This window comes from Solanum stenotomum, chromosome 3, assembly GCF_019186545.1.
Source record: "Solanum stenotomum isolate F172 chromosome 3, ASM1918654v1, whole genome shotgun sequence".
Lineage (NCBI taxonomy): Eukaryota > Viridiplantae > Streptophyta > Magnoliopsida > Solanales > Solanaceae > Solanum > Solanum stenotomum.
In genome coordinates this window covers 2,649,426-2,666,507 of record NC_064284.1, presented here as the reverse complement: position 1 = coordinate 2,666,507, position 17,082 = coordinate 2,649,426, and the positions used below count along the sequence as shown (strand labels likewise).

The window sequence follows — 17,082 nt, the reverse complement described above, 5'->3', positions numbered from 1 at the left end:
TCACCATCATTCTCCCCCTTAATAGTAGTTTATATTTCTCATATGTCACACTTACTAATACTGCATGCAAATTTCATAATAAGGAGCTTAAAGTTGATTAGCCATACAAACAAACATTTTGAGCATGGCTATAACATTTCATTTAATTTCATATCCTTAACAAACGTTTTATCAAATACAAACATTAAATTAGTGATTACAAGCAATAGACACGTGTAACATCTTTCTTGGCTGCAGAATTAACAAACTCTCTTTCAGTGCCAGGGTACTCTGCAATATCATTTTTCCTAGCTCAGAAGCTTCTTGTTGAGAGAAAAAAAAGATTTCATCTTTGAAGAAAACAGTGTTGAAGATAGAAAATGGGGAAGAGAGGGAGAACAAGAAAAGATGAAGCCCAAAAGAATACAAGTGTTGAAGGTGCCACCCCTTCTCAAGAATCTCAACAGCAAGAAGCAGTAGCTTCTCTAAGCAGTGGAAGAGTGTTGAGGATGAAACAAGAACCCAAACTAGACGATGGTTCAGCTCTATCGCCGCCTCCGGTAAACACTTCAGCTCTACATTTTGGTGATCATGTCCTCTCTTTTTCTGTTTTGTTCAGAGTAAAATAAAACAAAGGGCTTACTGCACTCACTTGGTGGTTTTTTATTTTATTTTGCTGTGTTAAGGTTGTATTGCATGTTGTATTATCTTAAATGTGTGAGCCTATGTTTAGAGGTGCTGAAGAGGAAAGTATATTTTGATGATTTGTGGTAGGGCTAATGCAAATGACTTTTGTTTAAAAAAATTCTGAACTACAAAGAGTTATAGAATGCATATGAGACATGTTGTTTGGCTAGTGGGTTATCACATAAATACTTAAGCATGATTAGCTGATTGCACAGGTTATATATTCACTCTGCTTTGATAGTTGAGAAGAGATAAAGATTTGAGAGGTTTAGGACAAAGCAACTTCATGTTCTGTCAATAAATAAAAAAAATAGTTATGTGTTCTTGAAGAGATATGCTCTTTCCTATAGGCAGGTAATGGTGTTTTAAGATTAATCATTAGAAGCCATTGTCTGTAATGAAGTGGTCTTATTTCGTTTGTCGTTAGCATGCTTGCTGCAAACTATTTTGTACTGTACATAAGCCTACACATATATGTTTGGACTTTTAGAGCTATATTGCTTGCTGTTCATCAAAGTATTATTCTAGCACTTGGATTACATGACATTTTGAAAGGCTTCGTCGGTTTATTTGGTTTTTTTAAGCCCCTACATAGACAAATAGACGTGCATCAACTAGCTGCCTATTCCTATTTGTTTTGACAGGGAGTTGCGCCACCAGATACTTCACCTTCCTCTCCCAGGTATCAAACTCGAATGTCTTTAAGGGCATTACTTGGTCGGTGTGAGTCTAATACTGTAACACCAACGTCTCCAATTCGACATGTTAAGGTACTCTATTGAATTTTTTTTCAAATAATTAAGAGTGAACTTTCATTAATAGTAGCACCAAGAAGGTGCTAAATATGTGATGGCATATGGATAGGCAGGTTCATATCAATATGTACAGCAAAAATATATAGAATTACTCTTCATGTAAGAGAGTATGAAGTCCACACAAGAGTATACACTACTAACCTAGGACAAAAAATCAAGAAAATAATCTTTCTCTGCAGTCCTTTTTAATGAAGTTAGAACGACTTACAATGTGAACTTTTAGTTTATTAACAGCTTCTTTCTTATTCTACAGTCGTCTTATCCTTCATGTGCTATTTGTGACTCTCCCGCTCATCTTACCACTGGAATTTCTGTAGCAACAAAAGAAAAGGTTGATGGCTCCACGCGTACAGAACTTAACCATCACTCTGTTCTAACTAACCATGGTGTCTTGAGAGTGGAAAATCGGAAATCAAGGCAACACACTCAAACAACACCTTCTTTCCCTGAAGTTGTGGATGAGAAAAATACAACAGTAAGTAAGGCTGATGTGGTGTTAAATGCTAATGCCACAGAACTGGAAACCAAGTGTGACCAGAGTGGTGCACTTCCAACAAAAGGGAGGGTGGTTGAGTCCGCACATGCAGGGCATAAACATCAGTCTGTTCTACCTAACCGTGGCGTCTTAGATGTGGAAGATCAGAAACCGGGGCAACACACTCAAACAGCTCCTTCTTATCCTGAAGTTGTGGATGAGAAAAACACAACACTAAGGAAGATTGATGAGGTGTCAAATGCTAATGCAACAAAACCGGAAACCAGAAGTGACCCCCTTCCAACAAAATCCATGAGTCTCAACTTCACAAGGGTAGCTGCACTGATGACCGACTATTCTTCTTATGCTGACAAGGTTGAATCAAAACCTGGTCACCTATCAGTCATGGTGGATGGATATAGAGTTAAGGAGGAAGCAGCACCTATCCTCCAGAAGATCTTCCTTAAGTACGGAGATATTGCAATGAATAGCTCTTTCTCGTCAGTGACTTTTTCTTCATCACTCCTGGAGTTTGTTTGCGACATATATAACAAATTGGAGGCAACAAATTTTCTAAGCATAACCTCCACAGAGCTCCAATCTATGATTGCTGAAGTTAAAGATCTTGAGTCTGTCAAAGTAGACGTTGGGTGGCTCCATCGAAGACTGAATGATATCTCTCAGACCAAGCAACTTGTCCAGGACAGTTGCATATTAAATGAGGCAAAAACCAGGAACCTTGTAGCAATGGAGACGAACAAGAAAGAACTGGAAGGATTGAAGGAAGAGTTGGCCACTTTGCAAGAAAGAATCCACAAAAAAGAGGTTGAGATTGGCATTTCTCATTATGAAAATGAAAAGATCATGCAGTGTGTTGCAGATTCGAAGGCCAAGTTGAACAGTTACCTCAAGAAGTCCTTAGTCCATGACCTTCTTTGAGCATCCTGGTGTTTTGAATGACCCTACCAATTTCTCAGTACTTATGATCCTTTACAAGGAGTTCTATTATCCTTTACATAAGAAACTGTTTTCATTTGGCTCCAAACTGCATATGAATCTAGAAGAACTGAATACAGAAGATCAACTCTCTTAGCAGAAGCATTGCAATTCAATTACAACACACAGGATTTTTCTTCTCTTTATCCTTCTTTATTTCCTACTAATTGCTATCACCTAATGTCTACTTTTTTCTCATATCATTGCTTCATAAGCACTGCTTAATTTGAGCAAGGTGCAAGAATATTCTTGTTTCTAAACAATTAGGCCTCAAACTCAAACAAGTTAAGATCGGTTATATGAATTCTGTCTTTTCTATTTATGCTTAATTCATGTCATCACCATATCAAGTAAATAAATCATAGGTAGAACCTGAGTTTTTCTTTTTGATAAGTTTATCATTACTCCAAAATATTAATCCATCTGTCTTAATGTATACGACTTACTTTTCTTTTTAGTCCGTCCATAAAGAATCACACATTTCTATATTTAGTAATAATTCAACTTTAAAATATCAATTTTACCCTTAATGGAATGATTTCTAGCCTCACAAATATCTATCACTCATTTTAGACCACAAATTTCAAAAGTTTTTCTTTCTTTATTAAATTCCGTGTCAAATCAAACTAACTCATATAAACTGAGACGGTGGGGGTAGACATTCCAGGAATTATTATGGGAGGGGACAATTTTGGGTATTTTTCCCTTAAAATTTCAAGGACAGGGAGGCCCAATGGGCCCATCTGGTGTCAGGTCCAGCTTAGACCACAAAGACGGCCCATTTGGATAATTATCTAAAGACAAGTTTAACCTTGTCCACAACTAATAATATCTTCTTTGCTCTCTACATTTAATGGTTGGAAATTGACTATTCATTTTGCAATTGGAAAAATTACTTAAATACACAACACTTCTTTACCTATTCTCAATATTTCCCTACTCTTTTACTAAAATACAAAAATCCCTTATTTTCCCCCAATTCAACTTAACCGGATACTTTATTAGTTTAAGTATCCGCCCGTTATTAATTAAAGTATCCGCGCTGTTATATTATGCATACGCCCGTTAATTAAGTATCTGTGCTGCTAACAACTTAATAATTTAAGTATCCGCCCGTTATTAATTAAAGTATCCGCGCTGCTATATTAAGTATCCACACTGCTATATTATGTATCCGAAAAACACTAAAAAAGGGATTTTTGGTAATTAATGAAAAAGTAGGGAAAGGAAGTAATTTCTTTCTTATACTATGTCATTTGCCTAATTTTTACTTTGCAATTTAAAGTTTAGTTTGTCTTCAAATTCATCTTCTTGTTTAGCCTCAAGGAAACACTAAGGTGGCCCATTTGAATCATTTGTGGCCGTACTGGGCCTTGGCCCATTTTACTTAGGCCCACCTGATTCTTTCGGCTCTCAACCTCAAGCCCAATTTGGCTGCTAGTTTAGTTGATTAGTTTCTTATTGGGAAATTGACATAAATAGCCGCTCCGCCATAAAAATAGTCGATAGCAACTTTTTGACTAATGTATATAAAAAAATTTGATCGAGTGAATAAATGTGTAATTTTAAAAGTTAGCATCATTGGGCTGCTAGTCTAGTTAATTAGTCTCATAAAAATAGGGAAAATTGACATAAATAGGTTGCTTCACAAAAAAAAAATAGTAAAAGACAATATTTTTTTCAACTACCGTTATATATTTTTGGTCGAGCAAACAAATGTGTAATTTTAAAAGTTAGCATCAACATTGAAATTTAAGGAAGACAAGTAACGATAACAGAAACCACCAATAATGTACTTGTGAGAAGAGTTTTATTACTTTCTCATTTCAATTCGTTTGTCTTATTTTTCATTTTATTCCATTAATTTCAAAAAGAATGTTTCTTTCATTTTTTAGCAACTCTTTTAATTCTAACTTTCCACGTAAACATATTTACGAGTATATTTATATATCTTGAATTGAAGATCATAAGATTTAAAAGTCCTTTTTACTTTTTAAAAAACTATGTATCAAATCAAATAAGATAAATAAATTGAAACGAAAGGGGTATATAATAGGTGTGGTTGTGTCGGTTCAATTCAATTTATGTGGTTCTTAAAATTGTATTTTTACTATACAATTTTTTTAGATATTTTTATTTGAATACAAAAATATATTGATGTCAGTGTGTCTCCGGCCATACGGTTACACATTGATCGATCGGTTAAAATAATTATATTCACTTGTATTTTTCTGGATTCTTCCTTGTTATTATTAGTCATAAATTTTTTTTTGGATATTCTTTTTTAATACAAAAATATATTGATGTCACCGATCGGTCAAAATAATTATATTCACTTATATTTTTCTGGACTCTTCCTTGTTATTATTAGTCACAAATTTTTGAACGGACAAGAATGCATCAGACAACTTATAGTAAATCTGCTTGACGTACAAATTACTATTATGCGTGCATTTTTACGTACCAATACACTTGCTCATCATGAGTCTTCTACAAACGCATATTAATAATGCACATATGGACAATGTTGCATTATTCAGTGAAAATGAAATGTTTTACTAATTTATTTACTTTTGATTTTTCTACCTAGCTAGAAGCTTCATGAATGAATAAAATAAATATTTGTACCCCAAAGTTTTGTTAGGGTTTTGCCCTGATTTTCTTACCATAATTTAAGATTTATTTTTCCTTAAAGAAAAGACAAAACAGTACCATAAATGTTTTTACTTTTCTTGAAAGGAAAATATAATATTCTTTCATATTTGGTTTATTCTCTCCTTTTAGGACTCTTTTTCTACTAAGAAAAGGTTTTAGGACTCTATAAATATAGGTTTGTTTTCTTCTAACACATAACAATAACATCCACAATGTAGTCGTTTAAGAGTCTTGTTTATGGGGAGATTTATTCTCTCTAAAGTTTCAATGTTTTTCTTTATATTAGTTTTGATATAATAATATTTTGATTTTTAGTATAAGTTTTTGATATCTAATTTATCAATCATATGATTTGCAATTGCAAGCTTCCGCATGACGCCATAATCACCCCTTCAGAACCCAACAAGTGGTATCAAAGCATGTGGTTCAAAGATCTGATGGTTCAATGATCTAATGCTTGAATGAGGTTGAAGACAGGTTCAAGTGGTTTCAAATCAAATTGCAACTAATTTGATGATAAAAAAAAAGGTTTTTTGTCAAGCTACATGTGGAGAAGAAGTTTCAACCATATTTTCAACATTCCTGTTGCTGCAATTTTTAAGAATAAAAACAAAATATTTTTAACCCATTTTTAATCCATATATTTTAAATTTTATTTTTAACCATGGCAAGCAACGGTGATGAAGATTTTGTGAAGAACAAGATTCTCATGCAATGAAGAAGACAGATTAAGCTTTGTCAAGAAAATCCAGCCAAAAGGGGAGATTTGTTAGGGTTTTGCCCTGATTTTCTTACCATAATTTAAGATTTATTTTTCCTTAAAGAAAAGACAAAACAGTACCATAAATGTTTTTACTTTTCTTGAAAGGAAAATATAATATTCTTTCATATTTGGTTTATTCTCTCCTTTTAGGACTCTTTTTCTACTAAGAAAAGGTTTTAGGACTCTATAAATATAGGTTTGTTTCTTCTAACAAAAACAACAATAGAATCCACAATGTAGTTGTTTAAGATTCTTGTTTATGGGGAGATTTATTCTCTCTAAAGTTTCAATGTTTTTTCTTTATATTAGTTTTCATATAATAATATTAGTTTTTAGTATAAGTTTTTGTCATCTAATTTATCAATCATATTATTTGCAATTGTAAGCTTCCGCATGACGCCCTAATCACCCCTTCAGAACCCAACAAGTTTCACTTATAATTAAATGGTAGAGCGGAACGAACGGAAACCAGTAACTTGTTTGATATTGAATGCATGGCAATTGGCAACTTATGTGGACCTACCACTACAATTTAATTATTACTCTCTCCGTCCCTTTTAATATGTTTGTATGGTTCCTATTTTGATGACACTCCAAGAATATTTTCTTTAATCATGATTTTTTCAAATGCTTTTGATATATTTTGAATTGTTAATTGTGATTTTTAGTACTTTATGTTGGTGCTATACGTGAGACAATGACCTTATTATAAATATATTATAGCGTATCTTCTCTATTTAGATTGGGATTGGATTCTAATTAGTTATGTTAATATAATTATCACTTTAATTTTTATGTATGTTCATACATAGTTCTTAAATATGTAAATTTCATTTTAAAATATATGAAGATTGTATGTCCAAATACACATTGAACATAAGTTAGTTTGATCATTTATACTTTGAATCAAGTCAAACAAATTAAAATTGATCAAAAAGTATTATTTTTTAAGCTCTCTAATTACATCTTAAGTTTTTTTTACACACTTCAACTAACTATAAGTAAAACGTCCACAGTGATTAACCCTTTTTAGGCTATACTTGTACCAAAAACCATTGCACCCATGCATGGACCTTTTTTGTGATATTTATAAATTAATTTCAATAATGACCTCAAAATAATATGACAATATAATAATAGATTATATATTACTCAAATGTAGTGATGGAAAGTGTGATTTGAAATTGGAATGAAAGAGAGGCTAGCTAGCTGTATATTACCCAATATGAGTCCACTTAGAGCTGTGTTTTTGCTATTTTATATATGTTTCATTTGAGTGGGGAAATAATTTTATTTATGAGTGTAACAAGGGTACATAGGATGGATTAGTGGGTACGTTTGTCTAAAATATGTTGGGGACAAATTAAACTCTTTATCACGTGTGGGGTGTCCTCTTTGTAGTTTCATTTCCTTGTCCAATCCTAAGGAAACATATGCTCGGTTGGGGAGTAACATTATCCTAAGGACAATGCAACTAAGTCTTATTATTTTGTTCCTCGATCCATATAATCCATATATATTGAATTTCTTTTCTGTAAGTATATATAATTGGAGGCTTTAATAGATGATTCAGATTATATATATTGTAATTATCAAAAATGATTGGGAGGTTTCATCAAATGATTTTGATTATATTAGTTGGTTATCAATCAGAAGATAATAGTAAATAGCAATTGGCCTATACCTTCAAACTTTTTTATTTTTTCTTCCCAATGATTTTTATTTATCACAAATTTATAAGGAATAATATTGGAATGATGTAAAATTAAATAAGGAAAAGTTAATTTACTCCCCCTTCTGCACTCACTTCAAATGAGATAATTATACAATTCAATAAGTATGTTAGTAGGGTGGGTGGAGATGAAAATTGAAATTGATTGCATATCTCCCCCACTCATTTAAGAAACTATTGCACGCATTATTGAGTTGAAAGAAGAAAATCTTATAAGCAATGAGGAATAATGTTGAAGATCTATGTATATATATAGTGCGATAATTTTAAAGTACTTAAATTTTTAGAGAAGATTGTACAATAGGCTTCAATTTCCCGCTATTTATAAATACAATGAAAGTGGATTTAAGATTTTAAATTAATGATTTTCTATGCATTATAATAATCCTTTTTTCCTTACTAGGATTCAGATAAAAAATTTATATATATTAAATGAATTCGTTCTAAGATACAATTATATTGAATTCTATTGAACTCGTAATTTTAACTTTAGATTTTCCCCGATTAAATTTTTTAATGTAACAAAACATTTTACCACTTGTAACGAGAGGATGGTCAATTCGACATTTTAGTTGCAACCGACATGAATAAACGTACGTCAACTAACATGTTTTAGTTCTTAACTACCCAAATTAAAGATTGCATTTTTTTAAAAAAGATAGCAATATGAATTAAGTAAAATTTGTTAGTTAATTGGTTGAGTTAATTACATGATATTGGAGTTGATAATAATCAGTCGTATCAATTATTATAAGATACGTGCACATGCAAGAGAATGTCTACTTAATTAAAATGTTGAATTTATTTGATAAAAGACCAACTGTATAATTGGTAAATAATTGACTGGACAATAGTTATATTTATGGATTAATTTGTATTTCTAAGGGATTCAACATAAGATTTCTGTCCCAATATTGCAAAATATTCTCAGGGTATAGTATAATATCTTCTTGTTATAATTTAGTATAAACTGATTGTCTATAATTGGAGAAATTATATTCCTTTATTAACATGCTACTTATTATATATGTAAATAATTATCATGTTTGAAGTATATATTATCCCGCAGAAATTTGCCTTCGCTACAAGAATCAAATATCCACATACCCTATTATAATTGGATATGTTCCTCAAAAAATTAATTGTCTATGTAATAGGAAATTATAACGGAGACAATTTTTTATTTATGATATTCTTTTTCGTAAACTATCATTTTTTTTCACTTCTTTTTTCAAGAGAAATATGTCTTTCATTGGTTTCGAAATTGTCAAACCTAATTCAAATACATGATTATACAATAAAACCTTACTAAATTAATATATGTGGGGCCATGAAATATTATTATTTTGTGGAGGTATTAGTATCGACATATTAATATTTATTAATATAAAGAGTGTTTTGTGAAAACTTCATTCATGAATTTGAGTTCATGATTAATGATCCCGGTTACCGAAAAAAATTGACATCAATAGCCATTTGGATTACCAGGATGAAAAGTGATACATGTTCAGAAGTCTATTACTTAGAAGAAATTGTGGATACCATCGACAAAAAAACAATGTTGATGATGAAGTTGAAAATGATACAATACATTTGCAACCAGTTACGCGTAAGGAAACACTTATCGCATTTAGAACTCTTCACAATTTTATGGTGAAGTTCAAAAAGACAACACCGAAACTTTTTGATACAATAATATAAGAAAAGTTAGAGATGAGCTTCAACCAGATTTAAATTTTAACGAAAAAAACACAATAGAATCATATTCACTAAATTGCCTTAGATATACTTGTACTTTTAAAGAATTATTAATTTATAATACTGATGGGACCACATATTTATATAGGGGTCTTCTGAAAATACATTATCTCATTATTTTATTGAAATGAGTGATTTTTTCTATTGACTCGAGACCAGAAGAAAATATTATCTTAATGAGATTATTAATTTATTGAGTATTAATTTAGTGAGGTATTACTTTGTATTTAGATTTTGAAATCAATGTAACACTTAATTTTCCTGTATTAGTTTGGGCAAAAGGATTCGTTTGCCCCTTTTAACTAGTGAAATAGAAGAAGTATACCCTCCCATTTGATTTTGGTCCCAAAAAGGCTTTCGTTCAATTAATAGATTTGTGTAGCTAGAAACAGAATCATAATTTAAAGTATTTATGGATTTCAAATTCTAATTCTTTTAAGTTATTGGGTTTAGAATTTATAATTTATACGTATTGAATGAATTTCTTTACAGAGTTTTTGAACCAAACTTAATTCTACCGACCGTATCTTGAAGGCTAGCTTGCTTTGCCTCTAAACAACAATAAGATACCCAATATAGGGCCATAAATAAGATCTAAAGAGACTAATTAGATGTATACATACCTTATTCATACCTCGAAAGTTAGTCCATATTCGAAATAATTACATTGTGTACATGTATATATGTATCTTTATTTGCACGCGTATATTAATGTGTCTACAAACATATTGGGAACACTTAAATCAGAGACATCACATGGCATGTCTTTTGTTAACAATATGATCAAACGGTCACAAATAAATCTCCACAAATTATTAATGTTTTACATTACATACCTAACATTATATATATTATACATACTTTCCCTACCTTTGTATCTCATGTGACCGACCATTAAGTTTAATTTACCTGCCATTGCTCCTTCCTTGTCTTCTCAATTATTAAATTAAATTCCTATATATATATATATACACTCAATTTTTCATCAAACAACAATATATTAATTTTCCATTCTTCAAAACGCATTTGAAGAAAAAAGAAGAAGTTATACGTTTTGCACATCAAATTAATACGAAATGGCAACAGAATTGGAAATTACTGAGCTAAGATTGGGACTTCCAGGAGGAAAATTGGAGAAAAATGAGAAGAAAAGGGTTTATTCGGAAATTACTACTAGTGATCGAAACAGCAGCAACAATGTTAATGGTAACGACGGCGTTGAGGCTAATAATTATAAGTGTCAAAACAAGAATGAAGTTATTGGGTGGCCTCCGGTATGTGCTTACCGGAAAAAGAAAAGCTTTAACGGACGTGAAGCCGGATCCAATAATAAAATGTACGTGAAAGTTAGCATGGATGGTGCACCATTTTTGAGGAAAGTTGATTTGAGTACTCATAAGGGTTATGGTCAACTTGTTATGGCTCTAGAGAAGCTCTTTGATTGCTATGGAATTGGTTAGTATTTAATTTTTCTTAATTTAAATTAAATTAAAAGCATTGCATGCATTTAGGCAAGTGAAATTAATATTGATAAGTTCTCATGTTTAATTAAGCATAATTAATTAGTTGAAATGTAGAGTTATAACGAGAGCCATCGAACCCTCGCTTTAAGTAGTTGAAACCTCTCTTCGAAAGAAACCTTGTTATTATGAAATGTACGTTTCCTATACTATAGTAAACATAAATAGAGGATCTTCATAAATCTAAGCAATTATTTAATTACTAGTGTTAATTATATGTTAAATTTGTATTTAATTAAATATAAATGTGTCAACAGGAGAAGCATTGGAGGATGCAGACAAGTCAGAGTTCGTTCCAATCTATGAAGACAAAGATGGAGATTGGATGCTTGTCGGCGATGTTCCATGGCAGTAAGTATTTCACTTCTCTTTATATCCCTCTCGAGACGGTGGATTCAGAATTTTCATTAAGGAAGTTTGGAAGATAAAAATATAGTGCTTGAGATTTGAAAATTCAAAGTGAATTTTGGATTCACTCAACCTCTAATCTTATGTTGAAGAAGTTCAAAATTTATATATATGCATAAGAAAATTATCTTATATATAGCATGTAATTTTTTACCGAGTGAGTTCAGGTGACCCTTGCTACCCTCTAGATCTGCTCCTTGGGCACCTTATCCCTAATTGAACCTTCTTTAATTAATTGTAAAATTAAACTAATTATGTGTTAAGGGGTGTCAAATTTAGCTTATTAGTATATAACTTGACCAATTTACTCAAATTTAGGTGATTTAAACTAGCATATATATAAATATGGACTTGTGCTAGGAAGATCCTATATTGGGGGTAAAACACTTTCAAACAAAGATAACTTCATACCCAAGAGGACAGACCTCTTGATTAAGAATAAAATAGTACTTACCACTCTACCATAACTCTGATTAGTTACTCAACATTTTGTTGTGTTAGTACAAATCTAAAGAAGTTGTATTAATTTAAATTTGATTTTGCAGAATGTTCAGTGAATCATGCAAAAGGCTAAGGATCATGAAGAGATCAGAGGCAAAAGTGATAGGGCTTGGAGCAAGGGACTTTCTCAAGGGAATGTCTCAAGAGAAATAGAGTGGATGATTCAAGCTATATTTTTTACATTAATATATAATTGTAATCTTAGGTGTGATAAGACACCCTAGACTTAATCAATTTCTGATTTGATTTCCTCTTAATTAATTAGCTTAATTATTGTAGTGATCAGTACCTTATTTGCTCTTAAATGACAACTTTCGTATGTATAATAAGGCTATATGTGTAACCAACATGTTGTGCTAAAATTGTGGCTACCAGCTAACTTTCCCTTTGTTTCAATTTCATTTTTTTTGGTTAGCTTTTGGTTTTTGTTTTAATTAATTGTCTTTTTGTAAATTGAAGAATTCTGCTTACATCTGAAATCCCAAAATCAATTAATTAGCCAAATCTAAAATTCTGTTTTATTCTAGAAATGTTAGTGAATTCCGTTTACACAAAGATTATATAAAAAGACACCCGATGAACGACTATTTTAATCAGATAATAGAGTAGTACTCCTAATGTCTCATATCAATTGTCCACGTTACTAAAAGTATTTTTTTCAAATTACTTGACAATTTACATTATTCATATTTCTATTAATTCTCCTTATCTATTTTTAAAATTTATTTTTTCTAGCTAGTGTTCTCCTTATCTATTCACCATGTTGAAGTTGGATTTATCAAATATGTATTACTCGAAAAAAGTGAACAATATATATAATATCGAGTAGAAAAGCATAGTTATACATATTCATGCATACTTGTGTAAAAATGGAAAGATTCCTGTATCACTCCAACACACTTATAAGTCCAATGTATTAACTGTGTATATTTTTTTTTTCTTGGATCATGAAATACTGATGAACCTTAATTTTTATTTTTATTGGGGGGATAATAAAGCAGTGATGTACCATATGAATATACTTTAGTTTAACTACATATCACAGTATTTAACTAATCGATGCAACCTTTATTCAGTGTGGATATACATGCACACGGACTAATTCTTACTTCCACCGAAATTAATCTCCAAATATTTAATTATTAATCAAATCATGTGTTATGTACCTGTAATTATTCCAAACAGACTTCATTAAAATAAGCCATAGAGATCACTTGTGAATCATGTAAAATGTACAAATTCATTCATTTTTAATCAAGACATTTTGAGTTTGAGTCATGAAACTGAGATCACCTTTATATAGTAGAGAACATTTTATCTTTTAGAGTGAAAAATACTGTAGTATAAATCTGAATTAATTGAGCTTCAAAAACAAATACCAACAAAGCAACACTAACTGGAGGGGTGTGTGTGTGGGGTGGGGGGTGGGGGGGGCTATATGTATATTCATATTTAATAAAGTCCAAGAGTGTATCAATTTGGTAGATGCAGAATCTTCAACCGATACATAATTTATTTGTTTATTAATATATCAACTAACTAAACTGAAATATTGGCCCATAATCAGCATGTAGAGCTACGTCCGACAGAAGGCATTATTTTTGTTGATGTTCGGCAATAACATCTTTTAAATAATCCAATATCACATTATTAAGTACATATTAAATTCATTACATTTTTAAGAGGTAAAATGCTACTGGTAAATATATAACGACGGAGCCAGAATTTTCACTAACAAGAAGTGTATTTAATATTTTTATCTAACTACATTTGATAATTTTTCAATAAAAAAATGTCGATTGAAACTCTTCAAATATATGTGGCTCCATCATTATGCAAATATGTGGTCCTCATCTATTGACTCGACGTAAATACAATAAATTTTTTAACCATGAGATAGTGTATATATATCACTCATTCGATCTTTTATTTCTTCAATAAATGAGAAGCGTGGAATATGTCGGATTTTGAGAGTACATCTACCTGCTCAGATAGTATTATTTATTAATTGACAAATGACCACCAGACAATTCACTTATTACACAACTAACATATACGCAAATGTATATATCAATTGTTTTCATGTTTACTTTTTCAGCATCGAATCATTTCAATACTTTACCTTTAATTTTCTTTTACGTTTTTCAATTATATTCTCCTTCACCAAGAAAAACTCTTTGGTCCATAAGAAATACTTCTTGCGTCCAATATTCTGATTTATATAGTACTCTCTCCGTTCAATAATAATTGTCTATATCATATTATGTTGTTGTCTATTCAATTTATAAAAATACAAAAAAGATATCCAAAAAAGAATTAATATTCCATTTTTTATAAAAACACAATCATGATGAAAAGTATTGTCTTATTTGGGCAATAACCTCTTAAAACGAAAAGATTCAATTGAACCTCGTCCTAAATTGTGAGTTTGTGACTCCACTAATGTAGCATTAGAGGCAAAGCTAAATAGGGACTAGAGGTTCATCTTGTTGGGTATAGCAAAAGTTAATGGAAAATGTAGGGAAAATGAAAAGAGGAATTGAAAAAGATTCTCTTATGCTTTAAGAAAAGACATTTCACCCTCATTGGTGGTGGAAAGAAAAATAGAAGTGTTTAAATAGAGAAACACTTCTATTAGTTGTTAAAAGGGTTGGAAAGAGGGACCCTTCGCGCTGTCGTCGTCGCTTGGCTTTGGCTTTGGCTTTGATAGAGAGATTAATTTTTGGACAAAGTTTTGTTTTAATTATTTATTTATTTATTTATTTAGTTAATTAACCGAAACGTTCCGACCCGACTCGGATCTACGCGACCCATTTTATTTAAAATACTTTCCCGTTTTATTTGAATTTCCCGCCGTTGGAGATGATTGTTCTGAAAGGTTGCAACTTTCAGGAAAAGCCATGACCGTTTGAAAGGTTGCAAACTTTCATGAATGGTCGTGTGGATTCTGAAAGGTTGCAACCTTTCGGAATCAGTTCCTCTTGGCTATAAATATCCATAATTCTTCAGATTTTTTACTTAAGAAAATTTCTGATTTCTTCTTCTTCTTCTTCTTCTGCACAAATTTTCTTCGTGTACTTTACTGCCGTTGAGTGGCTCGCTGACACCAGCGTTTTGGGTATCAATACACCGGTGATTGAGATCATCCTATCCTAGGAAGACATATTTCAAATCAATCCTCGGATACTAGAGGGGAATAATTTCCTTAAGGGGACACTGTGCATTCAGTGGGCTTGATCTTCTTTCCATTCTATTTTTCCAGATTCTGGTAGGTTTTTACATATTTTAGTTTTGTGAATTAATTTTTGTTCATTCTTTTGTTCTTCACTGGTTCATTAAACTTTGGTAATTTCGTATTTCTGCAAAGTTTGTTGTAATCAGTAGTACTGTTATAAACACAGATAGTGTAACACATCTAAAATTACTTTTGAAGATTTCTTGTAGCTAATTTGTGTGTTGATATTATTTCATAATTTAATTATATCTTAATGCAAATTATGACTCTATCATTGTACATATATAACACCAGTCAAGTATGGTATGATCAGTCGTAAGGAAAGAGTATAATCTCTCTTAATTGAAAATTCAAGAGTCATCTATCTATCAAGATAATTGGATCTAGCTCAACCATCCACATCCTATATTTATGTATATGCTTATTCACTTACGTTTCAAAAGTTGATCTGACATTACTATGAAAGGTCAATTTATACTTTTGAATTTCTTTCAAGAAAAGGATAGTACAACCAAATTCCAATGCATATGTTTAATCACTTGTAGTAAAATAAACCTTAAAAGTCGAAACACGACAAACACTTATCCATGAATAATGTTCTTGCCTAACACAAGTTTTCATACAATTTTTTTTTTTGAAAATTTATACACTTAATTTTGGAGACACTAAAATTATTTGATCAGTACATAACTTATCATGTTTAACAAAATTAAGCTAATGATTATGGGGGTCATGATACATATGCAATTCATGTGGATGCATGTGCTTTTATACGGTAATGGATAGTACTATACAAGTACTTAGCTTTGACATGTATGTATATTCAAAGCAAAAATTTCTAGAATTGATGAAAAATTGTCCAATGTATTTTATTTTTGAAGTCACTTTATAAGGAAAAAAGATCATTTCAAAGTTTATTGCTTGATAGTAGTTGTTGAACAATGAAAATAATCTCGCATTTTATAGTTAATGAGATATGTGGTCTCTTTATATGTTGAGTTTAAGGAGGGGAGTTAAAAAAAATGGAAAACATCTCACATCGGTGTTAATGTTGCTTTCCTCTATGAGGAAAATGCACTTGAGCAACAGTCTCTCTATCTCTTTGAGATATGATAATTGGTAAGGTCTGTGTACGCTATACCTTTCCAGACTTGACTTAGTAGAATTTCACTAGATAAATTGTTGTTGTTATCGTCGTCTTCTATGAGGAGAAGATGCATTTTGTTATATAAATTGAATATATGCCTAATTAAATAACTGTTGGTAATATATGAAGTTAAGTTGTTTTCCCTCCCCATTTCTGTAGATAATACATAAATAAACTAAAACAACCTATTTTAATATCCAAAGCCCCTATAGCTCAGTGGTAGAGCGCCAGTCTTGTAAACTGGAGGTCTGTAGTTCGATCCTGCATGGGGGCATTTCCAAATATTTTATCTTTTGTTCTTTTTAACTTATCGTTCCTTATATTAATTTAGATATATTTAATGTTTTATTTTTATATTTTGTGAAACTAAGATATAAATTGAGTTTAAATGGAATAGTGTGTATTTACAAG

At 31.1% G+C, this 17,082-nt stretch overlaps 2 protein-coding genes and 1 non-coding gene across 3 annotated transcripts; all 3 read left to right on the top strand.

Moving 5' to 3' along the window:
* The first annotated feature begins 359 nt into the window (after window positions 1–359).
* Window positions 360–2,895, top strand: LOC125857723 (uncharacterized). Its single transcript, XM_049537339.1, has 4 exons — window positions 360–539; window positions 1,311–1,436; window positions 1,735–2,054; window positions 2,274–2,895. Exons 1-4 carry the CDS (start codon window positions 360–362, stop codon window positions 2,893–2,895), a joined length of 1,248 nt encoding a protein of 415 aa, XP_049393296.1.
* Window positions 2,896–10,844: 7,949 nt separating this feature from the next.
* On the top strand, window positions 10,845–12,668 carry LOC125859434 (auxin-induced protein IAA6-like). Its single transcript, XM_049539185.1, has 3 exons — window positions 10,845–11,315; window positions 11,638–11,731; window positions 12,334–12,668. The coding sequence occupies exons 1-3, from the start codon at window positions 10,937–10,939 to the stop codon at window positions 12,440–12,442; spliced, it is 582 nt and encodes a 193-aa protein (XP_049395142.1). The 5' UTR covers window positions 10,845–10,936; the 3' UTR covers window positions 12,443–12,668.
* A 4,205-nt stretch (window positions 12,669–16,873) lies between these two features.
* TRNAT-UGU (transfer RNA threonine (anticodon UGU)) lies at window positions 16,874–16,945 on the top strand. Its single transcript has one exon. It is a non-coding gene; the product is annotated as a tRNA-Thr (tRNA).
* The last annotated feature ends 137 nt before the right edge of the window (window positions 16,946–17,082 follow it).